Source organism: Elephantulus edwardii, unplaced genomic scaffold (genome assembly GCF_000299155.1).
Source record: "Elephantulus edwardii isolate Elephantulus edwardi_28Jun2011 unplaced genomic scaffold, EleEdw1.0 scaffold00214, whole genome shotgun sequence".
Lineage (NCBI taxonomy): Eukaryota > Metazoa > Chordata > Mammalia > Macroscelidea > Macroscelididae > Elephantulus > Elephantulus edwardii.
Window position 1 is genome coordinate 222,785 of NW_006399964.1, and position 19,189 is coordinate 241,973.

General features: G+C 39.5%; 2 protein-coding genes across 2 annotated transcripts in view; both read left to right on the forward strand.

Annotated features, from left to right (window-relative positions):
• The window catches only part of EFCAB2 (EF-hand calcium binding domain 2), a 110,211-nt gene that overhangs the window by 82,954 nt on the left and 8,068 nt on the right, over positions 1–19,189 (forward strand). Inside the window, exons 4-6 of the mRNA XM_006897755.1 lie at positions 10,132–10,211; positions 17,469–17,511; positions 17,620–17,686. Coding sequence (XP_006897817.1) covers positions 10,132–10,211; positions 17,469–17,511; positions 17,620–17,686 — 190 coding nt within the window. The remainder of the gene's footprint in view (positions 1–10,131; positions 10,212–17,468; positions 17,512–17,619; positions 17,687–19,189) is intronic.
• LOC102845643 (mediator of RNA polymerase II transcription subunit 21-like) lies at positions 1,746–2,177 on the forward strand. Its single transcript, XM_006897737.1, has one exon. It carries the CDS (start codon positions 1,746–1,748, stop codon positions 2,175–2,177), a length of 432 nt encoding a protein of 143 aa, XP_006897799.1.

Below are 19,189 nucleotides of genomic sequence, written 5' to 3' on the forward strand. Positions count from 1 at the left end.
GAAACAACCCAAGTGCCCATCAACAAACGAATGGATAGAGAAGCTGTGGTATATTCACACAATGGAATACTATGCTGCATTGAAAAACAAGGAACTCATAAAATTTTATAGAAAATGGATGACCTGGAGGACATTATGCTGAGTGAAATATCTCAGTCACAAAAGGACAGATACTGCATAGTGCCACTGTTGTAAAGTGGGTCTGATATCGGAGTTGAAGGGAAACTAAGCGGGGATAAATAATGTATACTGCATTGAAACAGATGAGGGAGAAAACTGTTTAGGAAGAATGTATGATTAGGTATTATTGTCATGACAGGAGTCTAGAATGAAAGCTGGAGTGGACTGGAGGGGATTGTATTAACAATGAAAGATTTTTTTTTTCACTTTTCAAAGAGAAAAGTGAACTGGGAGGGAGGAGTGGGCAGCTAGGAAATTGTGCAGCAGAGAATGACTGGAAATCCAAAGTCTGTGGACTTTCATTAAAATAAAAAAAAATTGCAAAAAAAATTTCATTTATTTTTGTGTCATTTCCTCCCTCTCCCCTCCTGAGCCCCTCCCTTCAATCCTCTCTCAGTCCACTTTGCTGTGCACCTCTTGTTCCGGACTGTTTTCATATTTTCCTTTAAACGATTGTTTCCTTCATCTGTTCCAATGCAGTGTTCATTATTTAACCCCTCTTTTCTTGTTGTTCTTTAATGCTGCGTTGTATCCCTTTGTGTGAATGTCCACAGTTCCTCTATCCAATCATTGACTAAAGGCAGCTGGGTTGTTTCCATTTTCTTGCTATTGTGAATAATGCTGTGATGAACATAGGTGTACATATAACCATCCACCTTTTTGTTGGTAGTTAAATGCTTATCCATTTACAGTATCCACAGCCATATATAGATATATATATGTAAATAAATGCAAAACACCCCACAACAATAACAAAAACTACTCCAGCATGATCTTTAGATGATGGGATAACAGGATGATGTCTTTTCCTAACGACTATTCAGTTTTTCTGCACAGAATCGTGTTACCTCTGCAATAAGGGGGGGGGAAATAATTACATGCATATATGATTTTACAAGTTTAGTTATAACAAAGATGTTGAAGTTGTGTGTTGAGACTTTAAACAAAATTGCTTTATAAAAAATAGTGACATTTAAAAATTGACATGTTTTATAAGTTATTTTTTTTAAAAAAAACCATATTTTATGTAATTTAAATTATGCCTTTGAGTACATTTCCTTTAAGGAATATTGTCTTAGTGGTAAGGAGTTGTGCTGCCAACCTGAAGGCACATGGTTCGAATCCACCAGCTGCTCTACTGAGAAAGGAGGGACAGTCTCCTCCTGTGTGATGAACTGTCTCCAAAAACCCACTGGAAGGTCAGCTATTGGCTGGTTCAGAATCTATGGTACACAACAACAATGACAAAACATCTCCAGATATTTATTTGTAAAATACTTTTCCTTTGTTTAAGCAAAATATTAACCCAGGATGAAGTTTTTCTTTGAATTTTATTGCAGTACGATTTTGAGAAGGAGACTATCTAGGGTAGAAGAGTCCCTTGGTGGGGACAGTTGCTTTACCCCTTGCATAAACTACCAAGTGGAGAAGGGTCTCTCAAAGCAGGATAGAGAGAAATGCCCAGAAAAGGATGAAGCACTTTGAGTATAGCTGTCCCAACTTCAGAGGATAAACTGGGAAAATCATGGCCTATTAACCACATCACTTCAAATTACAGAAACTCGATGGCGGATCGCCTCACGCAGCTCCAAGACGCTGTCAACTCGCTTGCAGATCAGTTTTGTAATGCCATTGGAGTGTTGCAGCAATGTGGTCCACCTTCCTCTTTTAGTAATATTCAGATGACAATCAACAAAGATCAACCAGCTAATCCTACAGAAGTATATGCACAGCTTTTTGCAGCACTTATTGCACGAACAGCAAAAGACATAGATGTTTTGATAGATTCCTTACCCAGTGAAGAGTCTACAGCTGCTCTACAGGCTGCCAGTTTGTATAAGCTAGAAGAAAACCATGAAGCTGCTACATGTCTGGAAGATGTTGTTTATCGAGGGGATATGCTTCTGGAAAAGATACAAAGTGCACTTGCTGATATCGCACAATCACAGTTGAAGACAAGAAGTGGTACCCACAGCCAGGCTCTCCCAGACTCATAGTGACATCATATCCCATGGTGGCTGAGAAAAGAACTTTTGCATTGCAGCCTGCAATTCTTCATCAGATTTTCATAATAAGCCTTACCAGCAGTTAAAAAAAATGAAGCACTACTATTATGTTTCTACCTATTTTGAATAATCTTCTGTTATCTCTTGATAAAATAAACTTGTGAAAATTAAAATTTAATCAACTTTTAAAAAAAATTACAGAAACTCAGAGTTGAAAAAGGACCTTACCAATTACTTGGTTTAGCTACATGTTAATTTTTTAATTTCTAATTCATCTCATTTTAAGAGATGATCCAATCTAGATTTGACAGACCTATTTATAAGAAAGGATTTTTCAACTTTTGCACTATGACCTCTGTAATCTTTAAATAATTTCCCCAGAGTAGATGGTTTAAAAATTTTTCATTTGAAAAAGTAGTATTTTTGGTAATGCTGATGAATTTTGTTATTCTAAATTATATTTATATTTTGGTTCTGAAATATATTTTTGTCAAAATCTGCATAAGCAATATGTGGAATCTAACTTGAAATATCTTATAGGTTTTTTCCAAGTTTTACTACAGATAGTTTTGAAAAGCTTCTTATGTACATCTTATTTCGTGACCTGGAACTAATTGAAATGTGAAATGTAGCATTTATAAACCATCTTAATTGCTGATAGGATCTTGATTTTTGTGAAGCATGAAATAGTTCAATTTATTGACTGCTCTGTCACTGGTGAGAAATGACTTCTCGCTGTGTGCTTTATTGTGCCTATTCAGTGGGCTCAGCATTCAAATAAGTGATGCTGGAACGAGAAAAGAGAGGGCCTAACAATTCCATTATGGGAATGAGCCTAAAGAACTTTAGACCGTGACCCATCAAAACACCTGACTAACTTTGAGGAGCTGAAACAGGCACTTCACCTCTTTGTGTGCGAATTCCCTCAGGTGTAAAAGAAAAGAAATTGACTTAATACCAAGGCAGAATGAGAAACAATATCTACTGATACTCTCAACTTTAGTAAAATGCTGAGTTTTAGAAAATCCTACGGCATTTACATATTTTTCGAGCATTCTCTGTAGTGGGCAGGACGAGTCAGTGTGTGGGATGCCTGAAGGAGCCATGTTAGCGCCTAGGTTGGGCTCCTGCATGCGGCACTGAAGGTGATGTATTTTCTTCAGGTCACATTAAACAAAACTACCCATTGCAATCAAGTTCAATTTAAAGCTTCCAAGAAGTGAGTGAACTTCTAGGACAGAGTGGAACTGCTCCCTAGGATTTCCAAGGATGAGTAATCTTGGGGCAAGCATACTGGAGAGTAATGCATTGACAAGCAACAGTTTAAAAACAATATGATTACAAGATAATGCTAAGGACAACATTTACGCGAGGTTTAATATGAACTAGGTACAATTTTCTATACTAAGATGTTTTGTATATTTAAATTAACTTTTTCTCTTTAATCATTTTAGGTGAGATGGTACAGATGGTGGCTGTCCACCCTGTCCACCCAGTTCCCTATTGTCCACTCTTACATTACTCTGGAGAGGTAGGTGGTTTCAAACCAGTGAACCACCAGGTCACATAAACAACCATATATTCTAAGGAGGAAAAGCAAGGCACATCAGGTAGACCATCCACTGTTAAGATGACTTCAAGGTAAACAGCAGGGCCAACCTGGGAGAAGCTTTCCCCCAAAAGACTTTATTTTTATGTCCCTATTGTCGTTATTGTATGCTGCAGAGCTGGAAACAACTCATGGTTGACTCTTCAGTGGGTTTTCAGAGTCAGTTAATTACACAAGAGGAGATTGTCCATTTTTCTCCCATGGAGCAGCTACTGGATTTGAACCATGTACCTTTGGGCAACACCATAATAGATGGAGAAGAGATTGAGGTTGTTAGCAATTACAGCTTGCTTGAATCCACAATCTACTCTCTTAACACCAGCAGTCTGAAAATCAAAAGACGAATTGTGTTGGGAAAATCTATTGTCATAGACCTCTCCAGAGTGCTGAAAAGCAGTGATGACAATCTACAGACTAAGTGCATCTGATCCAGGCCATGGCCTTCTCAGTTACTTGTTATTGCTTCAGAGAGCTGGATGATGACTAAGGATAACAGAGTAATAGATGCCTTTGAGTTGTGGTGCTGGAGAAGGGTCTTGAACATACCATAGGCCTGTCTTAGAGAGGGTGAAACCAAGTCTCCTTGGAGGCTAGGATTTTGAAGCTCTGCCTCACTTACTTTGGGCATGTGGCCAGGAAGGACCAGACCTTGGAGAAGGACATCATGCTCGAAGGGTGGACGGACAGCACGGGAGAGGAGGACCCCAATAAGATGGATTGATACAATAACTGGGGCAATGGAGATTAGTTAGTGTGTTGGAATTAGTGAGACTGTCTCAGGACAGGGAAGGGTTCAGAGCTGCTGTACATCGCAGGTGACTCAATGGCACATAACTATAACAGACCATGACAGGTTTGGAAGCGGGAGTGTCATCCGCTTCCTAAACAACATGCCTCTGGAAACTCTATGAACTCTGATAAATGGTGATAGTTGTAGAGGGCCTTTAGGCTTTTTGTTCATGGGGTCACTATGAGTTGTGCTTGACTAGAAGGGATCAACAGCCTTTGGGTTGGCAGTGGAATGCTTACCTCTAAGCCACGAGAGCTCCCTTATGTTCATAAACACTGTCTAGGCTGCTTTGAATCATCATTTCCTTTCCAGCACTCTAGCCCCCCTCTTAGAAGAAACTAGGTTATAACTATGTTTGTTTTGAAGAAGAAGGATACTGTCCCTGTCCTGTCCACTTAGAGAGGCTTGTTAGGAACAGTAGAGGCAGAGGCAGCACTGCTAATAATGTACCCTCTCCTCTAGGCAGGAATCTGGGGGAGGGAAAAGGTATGTCATAGAGGCAATTTAATGCTTTATCTCATTTAACCACACATTTCATGTGGCATTTTATGGCTGAGAAGGCAGGGTCAAATTTCTATTTAAAAAATGGCAGTATGAAGTGGGCCAGAGCATACTTCTGAAATCCCAACAGCAAAGATAAAAATTTTTTTTTAGAAGCTGCCTTTCCATAGCATAGAAGCAGTAATGTGTACCTACTGATGTTGTGGTTTTGTGCCATCAATTTGGAATTGACCCAGCTGACTAGTGGGTTTTTGAGCAGTAAACCACATGAGAAGAGATTGCTCATCTTTCTCCTGTGGAGCAGCTGGTGGATTGGAACCACGTGCCTTTGGGTTGGCAATACAACTCCTTACCAACTAAGCCACCAGAGCTCCTTACACTATTGATAGAGCGAATAATAATAATAACCAGAGTCTTATGTTCACAAAACACCTTTGACATAATCATCACAACTCTGTGAGTTAAATATTACTATTCTTCCTGAATTACAATGAGAAAACTGAGGTTAGAGGAGGAATTCCCTCCATTCTCCATTACTCTACCTTTTCGGATCCTCACCGGACCTTTCCTCATTCCTTCATCCCCTGCTCTGTCCACCAAACTCTGCTTTGAAACTCCCCTTAGTCTGACATAGGGACTGTACTGTTTTATTCTACTACAAGGCAGACAATTTCCCTCTCTCAGTAGCTTCTGAGATTTGTTGTTTATGGGGTTGCAGTGAGTCATCATAGACCTGGTAGACCTCACATTACCTGACAATAGCAGCAACAATCAATGCAAAAGCCAAGGGGATTTTTCCTATTAAGACTTTTTTCTAAGTGAAGAGATGGCAATAGACTTCTAGTCTTTATGAATATGTCTGCTGTGATTTAGGGAGTCTTTCTTGAATTAATTTTAAGTTAACATTTCTCTTGGAGAAAATTGGTTTGAGCTATACCATTTTCTATATATGTGTTCTGTAATATATGGTTCCAGATTTTAAATCTCTGTTTTGCTCATCTTCAATAAGTTATGAGGACTTCTACTTGATAGTGATTCAGTCTTTGAGTATAAATATACTTCACACTTTTAGAATATTAATACTTTATATATATAAAAGCTTTACTACATGTGTTCACGTCTCTGTGTCATATTTTTTAATTTTTTTTCTGTGTCATATTTGATAATTCTGACAATACTTGAAGCTTTTTTGTAATGCTGTTGCACACATAACAGATGACAGTGGAGTTTAAGATACCCTCGTCTGCACTGGAAAGCCAAACAGTTTGCTGGCTTGCTCAATTTCAGTATTCACTTTACTGTACTGATCTGGAACCAATCCCAAAGTATCTCTAAAGTATGCCAATATATACATACACAGTATAGGTTATGGTTCAGTATTTGGTATCTTTTAAATCTAGGTTTATATAATCATCCAGTCATTATTTCATAACATTTCTAGAAAGTAGTGTTCTTGTCCTCTCTTACTAATATCTTCATAAAGTTAAAGGACTTGTTTGAGACCAGAAGAAATAATAGAACCTTCTCCCTTTATCTGTGGTTTTGTATGTCTTATTTTTTTTAGAAGTCTATGAAAAAAAATGTATTAGATGTCTTCCTAGGGAAGGGAAGAGGAGGGAATTTTCTCATTTAAAAAAAAATTAATATTTTAAGCAAAGTTTACAGAAAACTTGAATTTCCATTCAATGTGACTCTTCTTGTTTCTCTCCTCATATTCTCAGTAGACCATATTTTTAAAATACCAAGTGAAATCGGAATACAGTGTGGAATTTAGTTAGTAATACACCAGCACTGGTTCATTAGTTGAACTAAGTGTGCCATCGTAATGTAAGAGTGGACAATAGGGAACTGGGTGGGCAGGGTGGACAGCCACCATCTGTACCATCTCACCTAAAATGATTAAAGAGAAAAAGTTAATTTAAATATACAAAACATCTTAGTATAGAAAATTGTACCTAGTTCATATTAAACCTCGCGTAAATGTTGTCCTTAGCATTATCTTGTAATCATATTGTTTTTAAACTGTTGCTTGTCAATCTTTATGAAAGAATGGATCTGATGTGGCCTCTAGAGGACAGTGTTGGGTCACAGAAAGATTTTACAGTTTCTACTCCAATTACAGATAATCTTACCACTCCCCATTTGACTTTTTAAAAATTAGGCCTCTGTTTATTCACTGGGGGGCGCTGGCGGTGTATTTCATAGGGAATTGCCCCCGCTGGCCTTACCCTTGGGAGTTCTAATCCACGAATGACTTCTTTTGAGAAAGACGGGCAGTCTCCGCTCTGCAGTTGACTTTCAAACGTGCTGGAGGCTCTTCTTTGAGTCAGTTCTGACTTGAGGTCTGTGAGTTCAAAGTTTTATTCATTATCCAAATTTTTTTTTTTAAAGTCAGAGAAAATGTGTGTTGCTTTTGCCAATGTGATGAATTGGAGATAATCTGCTTAGAACGATTTTGTATTGTTTTGGCTCTGTGAAGGCCTTTTGAGAGAGAATGATGCTGCTGTTTTCACAAGTGCCCGTGGGAACTGTAGGGCTGTGCAGAGGAGCACCGTGAGTCGCTATGCGAGATGTCACTAGTCAGTGCTGACACGATGGAAGGGAAGCAGAGAGCGGAACCTCCTTCGGAAAAACGAAAACAGCTTGTGATTGCAAAGGTGCTCATAAAATAAAGAAGGGTTTGGATGTTTTAAAGGTTGGAACTCTTTGCTGGGGTCAGGGAAACAGGCATGCAAACCATTGCTCCAGCTTCTGGAACAAATTTAGGGGACAAAATTTTTTTTTTAAAGTTATTTTTCCTGTAGTAATCTCCTGAGACTGAATTTTATTTTTCAGGGGCTCCCTGGGGTCAGTAGTTCCAGAGTACTGCTACTCAGCTCCCCACATGGACATTAATGTGCAGAATACTCAGATAGAATCAGGAGACACCTGGGGATAATTTGTCATGTATCACTGAGCTTAGAAATTCCAACACACATCATTCTGCCATCCTGAAATCTGAGGTCACCAGGATTTGAATGGTATGAATGTAGTAAAAACATAAAAAAAAGTAGTTCTCATTTACCAAGCAAGGTATGCTTCTCTAGCAAATGGCCTTTTCTGAGAATGTCCAAAGTCTTGCTGTCCCCATTGGCAAGGAGCACTCTGGCTGTACTTCTTTCGAAGCAGATATGCTCATTCTCTGGCACTGTATGTCAGGATACGTCTTTAAATGTTGGGGGTTCCCCCCATATTAATATGAGTCTAATGTCATTCCTCTTCAATTTGTCTTTTTAGCCTAGTAGACCCTGTGCATATCCAATTCAGAATAGCTAATAGTAAGTAGTCCGTTTCAGCTCAGTTCGGATTAGCACATTGATCTTAAGTTATTCCATTTCATTTTTATAACTTTCATAGATTTTATTCGTTTCCTACTTCTACTTCTCACATTCTGATTGTTAGTGAATGTTTGCCCCTGTTTCTTCTTATTTTAAATCCTGCCACATCATCAAGTGAAGATCCGAAAGCTTTCTCACATCACCAAAAACGGATCTACTTTGCGGAGGCAGCTCTTCCCTTGTTGCATGTTGAGTATCTCCAATCTGAGTGGCTTGTCTTCATTCGCTGCTATTCATGCATTTCACTGCCCTTTCTTATTTTTTTTCCACAAGTAGGTTGCCAGGTTCTTCTAGAAGAAGCTCTTCCCATCATGGGTGACCCTGCTTGTACTTAAAAATCTGTTGGAATGGCTTCCAGTATCACGCAGGCCTCTCTAACGCAACACACTGACAGACGAGTGGTGGGAAATTGTAATTAGACATTCAATTGTGTTTTTATTATTATAATTACTGCTTTGGAGCTGTGGTGCTGGAGACGAGTGTTGAATATACCATGGACTGCTAGGAGAACAAACAGGTTTGCCCTGGAGAGGGTGAAGCCAGAGTGTTCCCTGGAGTCAAGGATTCTGAAGCTTCATCTGACATATTTTGGGCATGTTGCAAGGAGGGGCTGGTCCTTGGAGAGGGACATCATGTTTGGCAGAGTGGAGGGCCGGCGAAGGAGAGGAAGACCTTTGATGAGATGGATCGATTCAGTGACGGGAGAGGTGGGAATAAGTGCGTTTGAGATGGCTAGGTTGGCACAGGATAGAAGAGCATATAGAGCTCCTGTACATAGGGTCGCTATGAGTCGCAGGTGACTCAATGGCACATAACAACAACAACAAGAAGAAGAAGTAATATCTTGGCACCAGCAGCCAGGAAATGAAAAGATAAATTGCACTGGGAAAGTGTGCTGTCCGAGACCTCTCCAAAGTACTGAAGAGCAAAGGTGTGCCTGATACAGGCCATAGTCTTTGCAATCACTTACTATGCATCAGAGAGGATGATAGAAGGAGAATTGATGCCTTTGAGCTGTGGTGTTGGAGAAGGGTAATGAATATACCATGGACTGCCAGGAAAACAAACAGGTTCGTCCTGGAGAGGGTGAAACCAGGCTGCTCCTTGGACGCAAGGATTTTGAGGCTTCATCTGACATACTTTGGGAAGTTGCAAGGAAGGACCAGTCCTTCGAGAGGGACATCATGCTTTGGAGGGTGGAGGGACGTGCAGGAGAGGAAGTGACTGGGGTAATGGTGGTAGGTGTGTTGGAGACAGTGAGATTGGCACAGGACAGAGCAGGTTTTAGGACTGTTGTACATAGGGTCACTATGAGTTGCAGGTGACTCGATGGCACCTAACAACAACACAACAACTAGTATTAGCAAGGGAGCTCTGGTAGCTTAGTGGTAACCTAAAGGCAGGCGTTTCTGCTTCACTAGCTCTCCTGTGGGAGAAGGAGGGGCAGTCTCCTCTCGTGGGAGGTACAGACACTGAAAACCCACCAGAGGGTCAGCCGTGAGTCAGTTCTGACTCAATGGCAGCTAACAACAGCAATAGGAGTACATCTTCCCTCTCAGGATATAAACTGTGAGCAGGGCTTATGCCCACATGTGTTCATTATAAAATCCTGGACTTGACTTATTGCTGGGAAAACATTGATGCTCAATACATCTATTGATTGTTTAGGTAGAAGAAGAAGAACCCACTGGATACATTCGCTTTGAAAAATTCCTTCCAGTGATGACTAGCGTGCTGCTGGAAAAAAGGTACGTGAATAGATATAATTATCTATGCAAAATAATGATAAGAATTACGTTAATTTCAAAACACTTGGCATTTTCCCTTTTTGTGTTCAACTAGTATTATCTTAAAGTCATTTCCTTCTAACCTTTTACTTTACTCTTGAACTTCCAGTAAGTATGTGATTGTAAATATCAAGCACTTTATAATGAATCTAAATAAAGGTAACAGAGTCAGATTATAATCCTGAAACCCTTCGTTTCCAAGGTAATAATGAAGTGGTTCAAACACTAACTGAAGGAAGCAGCAAAATGAAGACATTAAATTAAATGATGAGATAGATGGAGTGGTGAATTGTGAGCAGACTGGACACAGCACAGCCATGTAAAACTTTTGCTGTTTTCACACTGGCCCAGGAACCCAGAATAGCAACAACATCCACACCAGCAGCTGACTGGTGACGAGAAAGGTGCAGTCTTCCCCGTGCTTCATATATTTTCCTCTGAGGCTCAGGAGAATGACTTACACCCTGAGACCACCCTCCAATGGCTAGCAGTGCTCCCTCGGCTCCATCTGTGCTCTTCCTGAGGTCCTCTTGGCCATTGTGCATCTAGTGCTGACTGCACGTGCAGCTCCGCATTCAGAGACACACTTGCTACCTCTCGAGCTGTAGAAACTAGATGCGCCAGGGGATGTCATGCCTGGCACACACCATGTTCACATGTGGAGCTGTGAATATACTCCTGTGTACTCTGCCTTTTGGGTCCAGTGGAGTAGGCCATCTTTGGCCACTTTTGAGTTGGCAATGACTGTGTTTGGCTGGATGTCCCCAGGTGCATTTTGCCCCAATGTCAGGTGCAAGTTGTCCCCAGAAGGGGAGGTGCACACACTCCTCCTCCTAGATTTGAAGTGGTGTGCCCCCTCAGCTGCTGCCCAAGGACAGTGTACCGCCTAGTCTGGCACTGTGTGCATCAGGCTCCAGGCACACTTCACTCCCTGAGCTGTCTACCTCGTCATACCAGCAGAGTGCGCGTCTCTGACTGCATGCCATGCTTGCACCTGTCCCTTGGAATGATAGAGACACCATGCCTGGCCAGGCAGACTGCCCTCGGCACCTCTGAAGCTGGCAGAAACGTCATCTCTGCTGACGTCCCTGTCTCTCAGCATGACCTAGGCCAACAGCAGCGCCATCTGTGGACAGTGCCACATGCCAGGCTTTCCATAATGCCCTGTCCACCTCCCTGATGAGCAGACACTCTGTCCTGATGAGGCCATCCAACCTGCACCTTCTGCTGGACTGTCCCCAGATCAGATGTCTTGTGTCCAGCATGATAGCAATGGCAGGAGTGCCAGTCAATTGCCAAGCTCACTCCACAAGCAAGGTTCTTTCATTTCTTCTTCTTCTTCTACTTTTCCTTTGCCTATTTCTTCCCAACCCTGTTCAGTTTCTCCTTCGTTTTGTACCCATACCAGTTTTGGTTTTCCTTTTCTTCCTTTCTTGTTTGAATTGCCCACTCTTTGGGTTTTTTCCCCCCTGTCTAGCAACAGACAGCAACAGTGTCTACACAGCGTGCGCACACACACACTCACACACAGTTTTTCACCCCTTGAGAAGAGAGCACGGAATAGCTCCTATACTACCTGGTTGGTGACAGACTACAACCAAGACCAACACAGCTGTTGTACATAAACAGTGAACAAAGAACTTCACATACCGCTCCATCCTCTTGTCAGACTTGCCAGAAGGAAAGAAGTCAAAGACTTAACGTTGTCAAACTAGAGAACTGCATGGTACACTTTCACTGCTCAATCACACCTATCAAAACAAAATACTACCATACCACTACCACAATGTCTCAGGGCAACAGGTGACTTCAGATCACCCACACCCCAGGACAAGATGTCACAAACAAGTGATCATAAGAAAATAAGAAAACCTTTCAGAGTAAGAAATATTATTGGAACATCTTGATAAAAAGTTCAGAAGAAAGACAGGGAAGTGCCTTTGAAGGAATGCTTGGAAGGTACAGAACATATACACAAACTCTGGAAGAATGAGAAAAAAACCAAACAACCACCCGCCCCACAGTACAAAAACAAATTGACCAAACAAAAAAAAAAAAATAGAGAATTAGAAACCATATAAAAACAGCAAATTAAGTTTCAAGACATTAGGTCTAAAATTTCAGAAATAGATAACACATTTGAAGGACAAAAGCGAAGAACTGATTCAGTTAGACATAGAATTATAAGATGAAGCAAATTCTTCAGTATTAATCTGTTAAAGGAACAATCAAATAGGGAACATGAAGAAATCATAAGAATTCTATTCAACACTGACAAGAAGACTGATTTACATGTGGTTGCAACCCCAGAACATGAAGAGACAAAGAGCAGAGAGAAAATTGTTGAAGATTTTCTGAGAGAAAACTTGCCAAATATCATGAAAAATGAGAAGACATGCTTTCAACTTACCAGGGGGCATGAAAAATGAGAATATGCACTTTCAAAAACTCAATGAAGCCCAGACAAGATAGATTGCAAAAGAAAAACACCAAGACATTTCATAATACGCTTTCCAAAATCAAAGACAAAGAATACTGAAAGCCGCTGGGGAACAATGGATAACAAAGGAGAACCAGTAAGACTAAGCAGCTGTTTATCAGCGGGCCATGCAGGCAAGAAGGCAATGGGATGGCATATATAAAACTCTGGAAGAAAAACTTGCCCACCAAGAATTTTATACCTGCAAAATTGTTATTCATAGATGTCAGTGAAATTAGGACATTCCCAGATTAAAAAAAAAATTAAGGCAATTTCAACCTTCTAAGAAATCAGGAATTCTTTACACAGAGAGCCAACAGTGACAGACAACAGCCTGGAACAAATGCACATGGCAACATCATTTACAAATTGACCCAGACATAGAAAAACATAAATGAAACTAAACTTGCAAAACTGAAAACAGGGAACCAGAGGCATCGGTCTGCAAATGAGCAAACAACAAAGCAAAAAGAGGTGTAATTAACAAAGTTTTCTAGCAGAGAAGTCGAGTAAATTTAAAAATAAAGTGAATTGTGTTGAATTTAAGAATAAAATAGTAAATTACAGAATAACATCCAAGAAAATGAATAAACCTAATTTAAGAAGGGGGGAGGGGGATCTCTGATGGTCTAGTAGTTAGAATCTGGGCTGCAATCCTGAATGCACGTGGTTCGAATCCACTAACTGCTCCACAGGAGGGGGGGCGATCTCTTCCTTTGTGATTAATTGTCTCTGAAAACGCACTGGAGGGTCAGCAATGGGTCAGTTCCAACTTGATGGTACAACAACAGTAACAAACACAAAAAATAAAAAGAGAAAATCATAAGCACTTAGTAAACACTTAAACAACAGCAAAGAAGAAAATGGTAAGAAAAGTCATGAGCAATATGAACTTAGCACAGAAGAGTACATGGAACAAAGAAACCAGCATAAAAAAAAAAGATGCAGCAAAATGGCAATAAAGCTGTGTCTGTGAAGAACAGCACTCAATGTGAATGGAATCAACACACCACTGAAGAGAACAGAGGAAAACATAGTATGCTGTCCACAAGAGATATACGTTATACATAAACATATACATATGCCTCTATCTCTATCCTCCATCTATACACACACACTGCAAATGGCAATTAAGAAAGCAAGAATGGTAATATTTCTGATAAAACACACTTCCAAAATCTCTGTAGATGTTCACTGAAATAAAAAAAATATAAAAAATTTAAAAAAATACACTTCCAGATAAAAGTGGCATAAAAGACAAGAAAGGACCTTATATATGGATTAAAGGCTCAAGAAAAGATTAAAGGCTTGATTAAGGGAGCTCTGGTGGCCTGGTGGTAAACTGTGAGAATTGACAACCCAAACGTGGGATCCATCAGCTTCTCTACAGGAGAAAGATGGCCCTTCTCCTGGATGAGTTCCTGCCTCAGAAAACTGCTGGAGGATCAGCTATGAGTCGGCTCCGACTTGACAATACACAACAACCAGGGCATGGCTGTAAGTCCTCCACTCCTAATCACATAAATCAGACTTGAATGGATTTGTCATTCTCACGGTTTTCACAGTTTCAGGCTCACCGTTACAGTAACTCTCAGTCCATCTCGTTGAGGATCTTCCTCACTTTGATTGACCCTCTGTTGTTTCAGGCACACTGTCCCTCTCCAAGAACTGGTGCCTCCTGACACCATGCCCGGAGTTTGTGAAGTAAATGAAAGCCTAATTTTCAAGAAAATTAATGAACTTTAATTTTCATCAACCAAGAGCACTTGGTTATACTTCCTCCAAGACAAGATTTAATTGTTCTTTTGACAGTCCACGACCTGTTCAATATTCTTAGCCAGTAACACAAATCAAGTCTATTAAGACATGTCTGATCCAGGCCATGGTCTTCACAATTACTTGCTATGCATCAGAGAGCTTGACAATGATTAAGGATGACAGAAAAAGAATCGATGCTTTTGAGTTGTGGTGCTAGAGAACATACCATGGATTGCCAAGAGAACAAGCATGTCTGTACTGGAGAGGTCAAAATCAAGTTTCTCCATAGAGGCAAAAATCTTTTTGGTGGGTTTTTTTTTTCAGTTGTTTTAAGCTCTGTCTGACATACTTTGGGCATGTTGCCAAAAAGAGGCAGTCCTTGAAGAAGGACTTTAAGCTTGGAAGGATGGAGGGACAGCACAGGAGAGGAAGACTCTGGATAAGATGGACTGACACAGTAAGTGGAGTTATAAGGGGTAGATGTGTCAGAGTCAGTGAGTCTGGCTCAGGACAGGGCAAGCTTCAGAGCTGTTGTGCTAGGGTCACTATGTACAAGCAACTTGATGACACATAACAACACTGCAATTCAAAAGAACCAATTCTTAGGTCTTCCTTGTTCTTTGTGTGGCTTTCAGATGTATACAATCCAGTTGAAAATACTATGGTTGTAATCAAGGATACAGTGGTCTTTAAACTGACATTCTTGCTGTTTGGTACTTAAAAGAGGTCCCTGACAGCAAATTTTCTCTATGTAACACTTTTTTTTTTAAATTTCTTGACTGCTGCTACAATGAGTGCTGATTTTTTTCCCCATCTATCATGATGCTGCCTATTGGTACAGTTGTGAAGATTTTTGTTGTATTTATAATTGGAATATTAGCTATTAGAGAGGTAGAAATCAAAACACCAAAGAGATGATCTCACTGTGGGAACAATAGCAAAGTTCAGTTCAATAGTAAGCATAAAATGCTGGTCAGGGTGTGAAGAGACTGGAACTATAATACATTCCAAGATCTAGTATGTCATACTTACAAGAGACTGGAAATTCTGTGTATTTGCTGATTGGACTGCAGAATGGTGTAGCTGCTATGGAAAACAGTTTGGTGCTTCTTTAAAAAGTTGGGAATCAAAATGCTTTTAGATCCAGTGATTCCACTACTAGATACACATCTGGCTGAAATAAGACCTGCAACACAAATATCTGCACACCCATGACCACTACACAGCATTATTACAACAGCAAAGAGATGGAAACAACCTAAGGGCCCAGTGGATAAAGTCACTACGGAATCCGATGCAACTCTGAATAATGAAGAATTCATGAAATACTGGATAACATGCATGCATTTAGAGGACAGCATGCTGAGTGAAATAAGTCAGAAAGGCCAAATATTACATGAATTCACTGTTAAAAAAGCCAAAGAAGAATTTACATGTAGAAAGAATTATTCTTGAATGCCAGGGTAAGAAGAGAGGAGAAATTAGCTAGTAGATGAAGATGATCAAGGGAGAGGAGAGACTGTATACAATAACTGGATGGTCAGCACAAAAAAGGATAAACATGAAAGTACAAGGAGATATATAGGCAGATATGGGCAAGTGAAAAGTCTTACAGCCACAAGCATAAGATTTATTAGCTTGTATTAGCATATATGGTAACTGTATCTTTCTCTGCTTGTATTAGCATATATGGTAACTATAGCAAAGGCAACCAGGGAAAGTTAAGCTATGTGAGCTTCTTAATCATAAAGAAACACTCTGAGGGAAGGGGCTTTGGGGCATCAAGTCTTGGGGGACATCGGGGTCAGTTGGCATAGCATAGTCCACAAGGCAGTGTTCTACATCCTACTCTGGTGAGTAGTGACTGGGCTCTTACAGGCATGCTAGCAGCCATCTAAGGTACAACTATTGGTCTCTCTGTCCAGAACAAAGAAGAAAACAAAGACACATCAACAATATATTCAAACTTTGTAAATAAATCAGAGTCATATAAAAGAAAAAAAACAATGTAATAAAATATTTTTTAAAAAATAGAGAAATTAAGCAATACATGAATAAACAGTGGTTTGGAGAAGGAATTAAAAAAAAAAAATAACCAAAGGACAGGATCCATTGAAGAAACAACAAAAACCCCCAAGCAGTAGAGGAAGAACGGGCCACACGGGCCTCGGCTTCCACAAGCCCGAGCTACCACTGCTGACCACAGAGGAAGATGCTGGGTAAAGTTAGGGGAAATGTGGAACAAAATTAAAAACCAAAAATGGACTGGCTCATAGCTCCAGTAGGGACTGTAAACCCCTGAGGCCACCCTTTGAACTAAACACAAAGCTCACCCACATGACTCACTTTTCAACTGAACAGTAGACAGGCCTGTATGGTGATCTAGAACACCGCAGAAGGACGTATTATATAGAAAAACCAACCACAGAGGACACAAAGGTAAGTACCACAAGGCAAGGAGGAATAGCATAGGAGGATCGATGGAAGCGAGAATTACAGGGAGGAACTAGGGAGAATTTGGTTATATGTTGCCCATTGTAATTTCTCTTCTAAAGCAAAATGTGTATAAATAAATGGTTGAATGGAAATAAATTTGCTTTACAAACTTCCACAATAAAAAGTAACTGATAAAAAGACATAATTAAAAGGCAAATAAGTTATACAATCATGAATAATTTTTTTATTTTCTTATTTTACATTACCAATGATAAGAATTGATCTTGATTATCTTTATAGCAAAATACAGCATCAGCATAATTGTTTCACAGAAGAAACAAAGAGAAGAAACACAGAAGAGATTTTATTCACAGATCAATTTATTTCCATAATAATGAAATAAGCTACCAAATAACATCACAGATGCTAGTGATTTTGAACTATTTCACAAGAAGTATTTCCTGTTAGCAACTTTGTTTTATGTAATCTATTATGTAAAGACTGAAGGTAGAGACCATGATATTTCTTTTATTGCATAATTACAGATACAGACCCATTCCAGAAGATGTCCTTCTTCGTGCTTTTGAGGTATGTGAACCCCAGTTTGTATGTATTGATGTATATTTTTACCAAAAATTGATAATGGAGACTTTGTCCATCAAACAAAAATTATACACACCTCCTTATCTCTTCTAGGTATTAGATTCAAATAAACGTGGATTTCTCACCAAGGAAGAACTGATCAAGTACATGACTGAAGAAGGTAAAAGTGATCTTATCATGTAACTTACAGTAAAGTTTGGTAATTTTAACAACAAAATTATATATATAAAAAAATCTATATAAGATACTCTTAAACCAAACATTTTGGTTAAAAATAGCTACTTTTCTTCCCATTTTATTTTTTTATTGGTTTGCTTATAAAGTTCATATACATTGTGCTTCACATTATTCTTCATTCACAATGTGTTTCATACAATCATTCTAATGCATTGTGTTTTACAAAATTAATCACCATTGGACTTTTGCCCATTATTACTCTGTCATTTCACCTGGATCTTTCCCATTTGCCCCCCTCCACCTACCAAATGATGCAAACTGTAGTTTCACCTCTATCCTTCCTCCTTCATGTCCCCCTTGAGTTCCCATAGATGGTTTACTAGTTATCCTTCTATTTTTACAATAATGATCTTATGTGGTATATGTCCTTATGAGACTGTGTTAGTTCACTCTCCAGACTCCCAAATTACGTAGATTTTTTGAAGTTTTTGCTCCGAGTGCCGCATAGTATTCCATTGTATGAATGTACCACAACTTCTCAATCCATTTGGTTGTGGTTGGACTTTTGGGCTGTTTCCATATTCTTGTGATGGTAAATAACACTGCTATGAACATTGGTGTACAAATGTCTGTGTGTGTCTCAGTTCTAATTTCCTTGGGATATATTCCTAGTAGTGGAAAGGCTGGGTCATATCATTTTGTGTTTTTTTTCTATTGGAGTTTTAGTCTGTTTCATGTGAGTAAGAGGACAAGTCAGTAGGCAGAGAAAAATAAATTCTTGCCTCATAGGACTTTGTAAAGTATGATTGTGTCTGTAAATGGCTGTCATCCCACTCATTATTTCCAATAAAAATGTTATCCCTTGGAAAACTTAATCAGTCACTATAAATTAATGCCAGGGAGCTCTGGTGGTCTCCTGGGTAAGATGCTGCACTGCCAACCCAAAGGCGTGTGCTTTGACTCTATCAGCTGCTCTGTAGAAGAGAGACAGACAATCTCCTCGCATGTGATTTACAACCTCTGAAAACCCACTGGAGGGAGGGTCAGCTGTGAGTGGGTTCTGACTTGATAGAACAACAACAACAACAACAACATACCAGTTACAAGACTAGAAATTGGAATTGAATATTTTAAATGGATGAAGTTACAAATGATCCAGCCTCAACTGAATACGGATTCATACAAATTTTTTCAGATTGTTTCTGCAAATGGTATCATATATGTTTGCTTTAAAGGTGTAGTCAATATAAGGAAATATACATTTATGTCTAATACCTATATAACTATCTATGGCAATATGTCACCTTAAGGAATTCTGTCTTACTAGGCTGATAAGTAAGTTTAGTTTCCCTGAATGTCGGTTTTTGTTGTTGTTATTTGCTGTCGAGTCGCTTGCGACTATGTACAACAGCCCTAAACTCTGCTCTGTCCTGTGCCAATCGCACTGTCTCTGACACTCCCATCCCAATTATCCCAGTCACTGAAT

Excerpts from the sequence above, each read along its gene's own strand:
- LOC102845643 (XM_006897737.1), top strand. The coding sequence starts at position 1,746 with ATGGCGGATCGCCTCACGCAGCTCCAAGACGCTGTCAACTCGCTTGCA.